Source organism: Lacerta agilis, chromosome 16 (genome assembly GCF_009819535.1).
Source record: "Lacerta agilis isolate rLacAgi1 chromosome 16, rLacAgi1.pri, whole genome shotgun sequence".
Taxonomy (NCBI): domain Eukaryota; kingdom Metazoa; phylum Chordata; class Lepidosauria; order Squamata; family Lacertidae; genus Lacerta; species Lacerta agilis.
The window spans coordinates 28,420,124-28,429,109 of NC_046327.1; the positions used below are offsets into that span (position 1 = coordinate 28,420,124).

The 8,986-nt window shown below is 48.8% G+C and overlaps 1 protein-coding gene across 1 annotated transcript; it reads left to right on the forward strand.

Annotated features, from left to right (window-relative positions):
• Positions 1–367: 367 nt before the first annotated feature.
• Positions 368–6,321, forward strand: NHLH2 (nescient helix-loop-helix 2). Its single transcript, XM_033173718.1, has 2 exons — positions 368–502; positions 5,810–6,321. Exon 2 carries the CDS (start codon positions 5,810–5,812, stop codon positions 6,215–6,217), a length of 408 nt encoding a protein of 135 aa, XP_033029609.1. The 5' UTR covers positions 368–502; the 3' UTR covers positions 6,218–6,321.
• Positions 6,322–8,986: the final 2,665 nt, after the last annotated feature.

Sequence of the window (8,986 nt, forward strand, 5' to 3'; positions counted from 1 at the left end):
TTCCTCGTTATCGCACCATCTCTTTTGTTACTCGCCCAGATTATGGCAGGAGGCGCCGGCTGACCAGCACCGCTTGAAGCATCATGCCACAATTAAGCGTCCTCTATCATTAGAGAGACCTGATTAGAGACCTGCGAAGGTGTCGTTCTCTCTCTTCCCCCCCCCCCGCTTCTCCTCCCCACCCGGCCCGGATGTTTTTGTTTTTTCCCCCCCCTAATGCATTTTATTTCTCCTCGTTTGTTGACAGTTATGCTGTCTTCCTCCATTTCTGCAAGGCAATGAAAACGATTCCGGTCTAGCGATAGGATTTATTTTTTATTTTATTTTTTATATGTGGATCACTTTCCCTCCCTCCTCTCTATCTCTCTCTCTCCCTGTTTCTCCTTTTGTATTGTTTCATGTCCAAAGACTAAGATGAACCCCTTCTGGAATTTTATTTGAGGCGCGGAAAAAAGGGGGTCGGAGGCGTTGCAAGGAAGGGTGTCGCCAAGGCTCCTGCAAGGTAAAGTCCTTTTTTTAAAAAAATGTTCACGCGTACCAGGTGAGGCTGCCCGGGCAGCGTTCATGCGAACGGAACTCAAAACAGGGCGATGGCTTGGTTAGGCCGTAGGGATTTGCGTAAGAAGATGTCTTAAAAATAAATTCAAAAATTATTATTATTATTTTTAAAAGGGCTCTGAAGACCCACGTTCCGGGGAGGCACCTTCCCTCGAGTCGCCAGCCTAAGTATATAGATTTACTGTACTTGGCAAGCAGGAATAAATGCCTTCGAAATCAAAGGCTCTCTCTTCCTACCAGGCGAAGAGTCGGGCAAACGAGGCTTCCATCGCAGAACTTCGGCTCCGAAGCGGAGCCGCTCCGCGTTCGAAATTCGAACGCTGGAGCGCTGGAAATTCCATACAGACCCTCGACTTATTACGAGCGTTCCAAAAACATTATTTTCCGTTCTCGTTGATCGTTTGCTTTTCAGCTGGACTGTTATTTCCTTGTGACTATTAGTATTATTATTTTTAAATCTTAAACGCATTTTTCCTGTTTTTTTGTTTTTTTTTAAAACACCCGGTAGCAACTTTGGAGAGAAACGCGTCGCCCGGTCCCCGAGATCTTCTTCAGGTTCAACCCCCGGAACCGGGGACAAAAGCAACACTTCCGTAATTGGCTCATTGTTTGCCACATAACACCGGTGGGCTTTGGAGATCCTACGCAGCGCCAGATTTCCAGGGGAGGCTGTTTCCCATTGCTCCCCAATATTTATTTCTACCGCTCTCCTTTAGAATCCTTTGTAATAAAATGATTTGTTCTGGCATTAAAGGGGGGGTGCTTTTAGATGATGATGATGATGATTATTATTTCGATTTATATGCCGCCTTTTAACCACAGATCCCAGGGCGGTGTGCCATTTTTGGTAGTCAAACGAAAACTCTGAGTTTTGCAAAGCCTTGGAGTAATAATAATAATAATAATACAACAAACAATTTAATTTATGCTTGTCCCCGTCCTCAGGGACCCTGTCCCCTCCCCATTGCCTTTCCAGCTACTTCATCTTCTCAGGAACTTCACCCCCCCTTGCAGTGACCCCTCCTCCTCCCCTCCCCCCGAGGCACCCAACTGCCCCCCAGGTCTCTCCTGCTTGGTACTGTATTGTTTTCTGAGATGCCCGCGTGTCCCTGGAAGTTCTCCCTGACAGATGGCGAGGCGAGCTCATTCCCTTGCCAAAGGCGCGTCCTAGAACCAACGGGGCGATGGGTGACGAGGGGCCTTCAGGATCCTCGCCCAGGGGGCGCGCTCCGATCCCGAGCCAGGGCGGCTCCGGAAAGGCGCTTGCTTGGGCAACCGAGGCGGCCGGGGAGCCACTTGTGGGTCCGAGAAGGAGGGGCCTGGCCGGGGGCGGCTCTCCCTCCTCATCTGACTCCAGTCTCTCATTAACGAGTCTCGGCTTCATAGAATCATGGGATAGGAAGGGACGCCAAACCCGCTGCAAGGTAGGATGCTCAGCTTGTGGTCCATTTGAGCGGACCCTGCTTAGCTTCGCAAGTGCACTTTGTTGCTGCACCGCACTTCGTTCACCTGCTAAGCAAACTAAATCTACCGGAGCCGAGAGAGTTTAAGGGCACCTGAATTATATGCATACCGCCTTTCATCTGAAAGTCACAGGGCGGTCTACAACATTTTTCTAGTATGTGTATTTGAAAGCGACGGAGCGGGGTGCTTCTTTGCCGCGGGGGGGGCACAGATTGCAAAACAGGCCCCCCCTTCTTTGCAACATGTTAACATCCCTTTGAACTGCCCCCCCCCGCTCCTACGTGCGCAAGGAAAACCACTGGACACTAAAAGGAACAGGATCCTTTAACAAAAACAACACCAAACGATTTTTCCCTAAGTCAAAACAAAAAATAAAAATAAAAATTCCTTCCGGTAGCACCTTAGAGACCAACCAAGTTTGTTCTTGGTATGAGCTTTCGTGTGCATGCACACTTCTTCAGATACCCTAAGGTTACTGTTGTTAATGTAGTTGGATCCTCGCGTCGTCAGGCTGCAACTATTCTCGACGGTCGAAATCTTTATCTCTCTGGTGGTCCATTGTTAGGCGGTGACTCGAAAACTGATCTCCTTCGGGAGCTGAGATCCTCTCCAGGAGAGGAGGGCACTCTCTCCTTCCGATGCCTAATTATTAGGGCCCCACGTTGGCATTTTAACACCCCCATGTCCAGCAGGGAGGCCTTCACCGACTTAGAAACCACATTCCTCGACGTTCACCGCGTTGGTATCCCCTAGCGAGGCGCAACAAACCACAAATAGCTCCCCAAATAGTCTTTACTTTCTGTATTTCACACCGAGTTCGGAATCGAGGCTCTCAGCCTGGGAGTGGGGTCTGCCTTTTGACTTCAGAACTGGTCTCTCTTTCGCAATGGCAACGTAACTTTTGGATTTGAATTTAGAAAGCGAGAACACAAAACCAGTGTTATTTGCGTCACTCCCACACACCCTTTACGTGGGAGTGAGCCCCTCTTTAAGACAGTTTCCATTACTTCCAAATAAACCTTTGTAGGATAGCGCCTCTCGAAACATTTAATGTCGATTCCGTGGTTTGGGAGCAGCCAAGCAGCTATGGTTTGGATTGCTAAGGCTATTGTTATTTTTCTTTTGTAAAGGAAACATAAACGGAGCAGCGGGCTTTTTTGAGCGTGCCCGCGCAGCTATAAATTAAGACAAGATATCAGAATAGATAATAACGATTAACTGCCCTATTACATAGTAGGTCCAACAAAAGGGGTTACAGAGCCCTTCGTTTAAGCTTTCTGTACTTTCCTCCGCCCTCCCGTCTATGAAGTGTTCGGGCCCGTTGAGATTTCTGCATTGAAGCGGGTTGGACTGGATGACACTCGGGGTCCCTTCACATTCTATGGAATTCTGTGATTCTATGATAATATTAACAAGCACCCGTTGATCAAGAAGCTGGATAAGAAAGATTCCATCCTGCCCGCCCTCATGCCTGAATTGCTGAAAATGTTGTGCTGGCAGATTAGTATCGATAGCACAGTGATGTAAGCGCAATTGTAAAAGAACAGCAACGTAAAAACGACAATAATATTGCTTGTGTGTGAAAGAGAGAGCGAGAGCGCGCGTGTGTGTTATGGACAGTTCTTTGGGAGTTTGGGCAGCGTGGTGGCTAAAGAGACATAGCTCTGACTCTGGCTCAAAGCAGGTCCCTGCTTTGAATCTTGCTTCTCCTTTGGTCTTAGATAGGTGGCCCAGACACACGCCGCCTGCCCCGTTTGTAACTGCCTATGGACCCGTCGGGGGTCCTGGCAGCCCCCTGGAAGGAGAATGCCTCAAGCGGCGTTACGCAGCACTCTGTACTGCACAAAACGCTGCCCATATCTACATGCTGTTCTCTTGGTTGGTACCGTCTGTCTCAGGAGACAATGGGAGAGTAGCGATAACAATACAGTACCGGTCTGCCCATCGGAGGCCCTTCTTCGTGTGCTCCCTCTGTGAGAGGTCCAGAGGGTGGCAACAGAGGCAGATTTAGGGGAGCGCGACCAGTGGCGCCGCAACTAGGAGGTAGAATGGAAGGCGAGAGGCGGGCGAGGGGCACTGAATTTTGGCACCCCACAGGGTACCGCTGAAATTTGAGACCCCACTGGTAGCAACACCAGGAGGGGCCTTTTCTGAGGTGGGTCCCCGTTTGTGCAACGCTCACCCCAAGGAGGCTCGCCTGGCGCCTTCATTACTCAGCGCCAGATCTATGGTGGCGCAGCGCAGGTGGTTCTCCAGCACAGGGTGCTGAGCCAAGAGGGCGCAAGATTGAGAAGATCCATAGTTGCGGAGACCTATTTGGTCGGCTTCACACCTGGCGCCATATTACGAAAAATTACCGAAGTCTGCCCCTGTTCACCTTTAGGCACCAGGCAAAAACGTTCCTCTTCAACCAAACCTTGGGCTGATTTACAGCCTATATGCTTTTAAATGCAATTGTGCGAGGGGGTGGGGGAGAATTCTTGGCATGTTTTTTCATGATTTGTAATTTGATCTTGTATTTTTGTGAGGCACCCTGAGATCTTCAGATGAAGGGTGCTCTACAAATTTAACAAACAAAATACAGTATGGTAAGGGCTGTGCATGGCGAAGTGCTTTGCCCGCTTGGAAGTACCTCTATGCCCGTGTTAAGTAGTATTCTGCCTCCCAGCTGCCCTCGCCCAGAGCTTCTGGGGTCTCTTTGCCAGGTCCCTCCTCTCCAGCTACTTTGGAGCCATAGTTGATGGAAACGGGATTCCTCCAATGCAAAGCTTGCACTGCAAAGCTTGCGCCAGTCGCAGTGAGGTGAGAGCTTGTTGGTGTTGTTGTTCAGTCGTTCAGTCGTGTCCGACTCTTCGTGACCCCATGGACCAGAGCACGCCAGGCACGCCTATCCTTCACTGCCTCCCGCAGTTTGGCCAAACTCATGTTAGTCGCTTCGAGAACACTGTCCAACCATCTCATCCTCTGTCGTCCCCTTCTCCTTGTGCCCTCCATCTTTCCCAACATCAGGGTCTTTTCCAGGGAGTCTTCTCTTCTCATGAGGTGGCCAAAGTACTGGAGCCTCAACTTCAGGATCTGTCCTTCCAGTGAACACTCAGGGCCGATTTCCTTGAGAATGGATAGGTTTGATCTTCTTGCAGTCCATGGGACTCTCAAGAGCTTAGCCCAGTGGTTTTCAAAGGGTGCGGCGCACCACACTGGTTTGGCCGGGAGATTCAAGGAGAATCAAATAAACATTCAAACATTTCCGTGTAGCATGGTATGGTATCAAAAGAAATTTTGTCTGCAGAATATAGATAGATCTGTTCTCTAAATGAGAGCAAAAGCATCAAGAGATACTGAGGACCATCTCATAGTATAAATGAGATTGTCCAGCAAAAGGAAGCTTCACACCTCTCACTGAGTTTGTATACATACTTAAGGTGCATATGTAAGAGGCTCGTTTCTAATTATATTTTGGGAATGTTCTTCATGTTCTTATGAAGCTGCGTTGCTTTCTACTTTCTGGATGCCCCACAATCATATTATAAAGCAGTTGTGTTCTATGTTATAAAATCAAGCACTGCTGGGAGTTGTTTCTTTTTGTTTACCAATGTATTTCTTCTCCATAAAAAAAAAAATCGGTGTGGCGCGAGCAAGTTTTTATTCTGAAGAAAGTTTGAGAAACATTGGTTGACGCTTTGGGTCCCCAGGCTGCCCCTCCCCCCCCGCCCCCGTCGTCGAGGGCGAGGGGCTTGGTGTCCTCTTTCTCGGCGTCGCTGCTGACGGTGCCTTCTCTCTTTGCCAGATGATGCTGAGCCCGGACCAGGCGCTGGACTCGGACCACCCGTCGTCGGCGCCGTCGGACCCGGAGTCCCTGGAGGCCAAAGGGCTTCGCAGCTGCTGCGCCTCGGACTTGGAGGCGCCCGACGGCGACGGGGCGGGAGGGGGAGGCGGCGGCGAGGGTCGCCCGGGGCCGCACCCTCAGCAGCCGCTGAGCCGCGAGGAGAAGCGCCGCCGGCGCCGCGCCACGGCCAAGTACCGCTCGGCGCACGCCACCCGGGAGCGCATCCGCGTCGAGGCCTTCAACCTGGCCTTCGCCGAGTTGCGCAAACTGCTGCCCACGCTGCCGCCCGACAAGAAGCTCTCCAAGATCGAGATCCTGCGCCTGGCCATCTGCTACATCTCCTATCTCAATCACGTCCTCGACGTGTAGGACAGGCGCGCGCCTCCCTCCAGGGGCGGCGCGAGGCGGGGCGGAGAGGGCAACAAACCGAGGACCCGGGGGTGGGGTTGACGGCGGCGACGACCGGAAAGGCAGTGGGAAGCCGGTAGGGGTCCCCCGAAGGCCCGAGGGCCCGTCCCAGGCTACCCTGGCGCTTTACAGAGGCGCTGCCCCCACTGGAAGCCAAGCGCACCGTGCGCTCCACGTGGCTTCCTGCTGCGCCCCCGGGGCCCGCACTCCTGGCGCGCCTCTTCCTTCTGATCCCCGCCCTGAAGCAACTCCCCGCCCGGCTCCGCGGTAGGGTCCCAATTCAGCAAAGTGTTTAAGATCCCGACGGCAGCTTGGCGGGAGATCCCTTGGCTTTAAGCTCGTGCCTTAAAGGGCTTTCCTGAATCGGGCCCTAACAGAGAAACTTGAAATGGAACGGGTCCCTCCACCCGAGGGGGTTCCCATGGGTGGGTTGCCGCGTGCCAGTTTCCCCCACCCACCGGGGCATCTCCCATTGCAGTAAGTGGAACTCTTCTTTTGGGGGGGGCGGCGGCGGCGGGAGGAAACAAAACCCACAAAAGACCCTGAACTGTCAAAGTGCCCCTTTCTCTAGATCCAAAAAGTCTCGACTGCTTGCGACCTTAAAACATGTGATCCAGGAGTGCAGTTCAAAAGTAACTATTTATTTTTTATTTTGGGTTAGCAGAAGTAGAGTATTTTCCCCCGAGATTATTTTTTAAAATTTTGGGAGTGGTAAAGGTTTTGCGTTGAAGACTTTTGTGCCAACTGGTTTTCTATAGTCAAGTGTTTACATTTTCTTCTTCTGTGGAATAATTGTCTGACTTTGGAAGTGTTTGTTGGGAACCAGATTGTGGGTTTCGTTTTGCTCTGGGTTTATTGCACCACTTCCCCTGTTTCTAAGCGTATTTTATATATTCAGACTTTGTCCTTGAGAAATTATTTTGTGTGTGGAATCAAAACTAGCACTTCACTTGAAGTTTTTTTTTTTTTTAAATGTGTGTGGTTATTCTGACTTGTAATTCTGTCTAAAAGGTATTTTGCAAACCATTTATAAGGGAAGTAGTTTTTATTTGTTTGTCCGTACGTCTGTCCTTTTGTGAGTGTGTGTATATGTATGTGTGTTTTTTACAGACTTTTTTGTTTTGTTCCTTTTAAGGGAAGAAACAGGACTACTTTCCTTTTTGACAACCAAAAAAGTTGACAACCAGAAAATGTTTCATGCTCTTTTGCTGTGAATCTCTTAAAACAAAAGTACGTTTTAGAGAAAGAAAGAAAGAAAAAACCATCTGTTATCCAAAGATTTTAGTCTTTTCAGGGTTTTTTGGTGTGTGTGTGTGTTGCTTTGTATAAGGCAATATTTTGTAGTGAAAATAGAAAATCTGGTTTCTATCGGAAGCATTTTTCATATCTCTCATGAATGGTGCACTGTTTTGCATATAAATAAAATTATAAAGCAAAACTGGTTTTCCCTCAGTGTTTTTAATTTTGGTTTGTTCCCCCCTCCCCTTAAGGTGAAACGAAAACAATACATCAGCTATTCAAAGCCTACAATCCATTAAGAGTACCTCCCTTCTAAGCCACCTGAGATGTGTGGAACTTTTGCAGCAACCTCTATAATAGATATTCCCACTGCACCCTGCACAGAGAAACAGGAAACCACTCTTGTTTGTCTGGGTTTAGATGGCTAACTCTATAGTACTGCATAAGTATTATGCATATAAAATAGTTTATTCCTTCCTACTGTATTTATATCTGTATGATCCTTCGGAAATTAGATTGTCCTCTTATTTGCTGATTATTATTAATACCCTTTTGCAGTGCAGTAGTGTGAACGTTTACTGAGAAGTAAGTCCAATGGGACTCACTCCCAGGTAAGTCGGATTGCAACTTTGATCTGCAGAGAAAATGCAACAGAGTGAAAACTAAATAGAATAAAACAGGACACTTGACTGCTGCTGCTGGTGGTGTAAAGGATTGAGGTCTGAATCTGACGCCCCTTTGCCTATTCTGGGAGCGAAAGGATGAAAGAAGAGTAGGAAGAGAAACGCCTGGTAGGGCGCTTGTCATCTCTTTGGGTCAGCAAGATTTCCCTCTTATCTTTTGATTCTATAAGGACATCTTTCAACGCCGCTTCTCGCAAGAAGCTGACCGCCTGAAAAAGGTTCCGTGGAAAGGTTTACTTTAGAGGCACCACCAGCGTTCCAGGACTTTAGCCACAGTGTAGCAGCTACCTGGGGTGCCATTGCTCTGGCTTCAAATGGCATGGAGTCCATGGAGGCATCTGCCATAAATGCTTGAGCTTTAAAGAGTTTGGTAAGAATCTGGTACTGTCGAGCTGGATCTTGGGGAAGGAGATTGCAATAAATCCTCAAGCCAAAAACCAGACATGCTTGAGCACATGAGGATGCTACGCAGGCAGCTGAACAATCAGAATTTGGACATATTTGGCATTGCGTATGACCCGCAGAGCACTAGTTTTATTCTGGTCTGGTAGCGTGGCTAAGAGAGGGATGGGGTGTCCTTGGTTCAAATGTCAGCTCAGTCCCATGAGGCAACAGCCTGTCCTATGAGAACCCTGTGGGGGATAATAGGTTTAACAAGCACTTGTAAAGATTACTGGAATAATGTATGTAAAGTGCATTATAGAAATGTTGAGTGTTATAATTCAGGAACAGTAGAGACTTGAAAGATGGCACACACTGGGAAGAGACTGGTGGATCTGACGGAATTTTTTATTTTTATCTTTGGCTG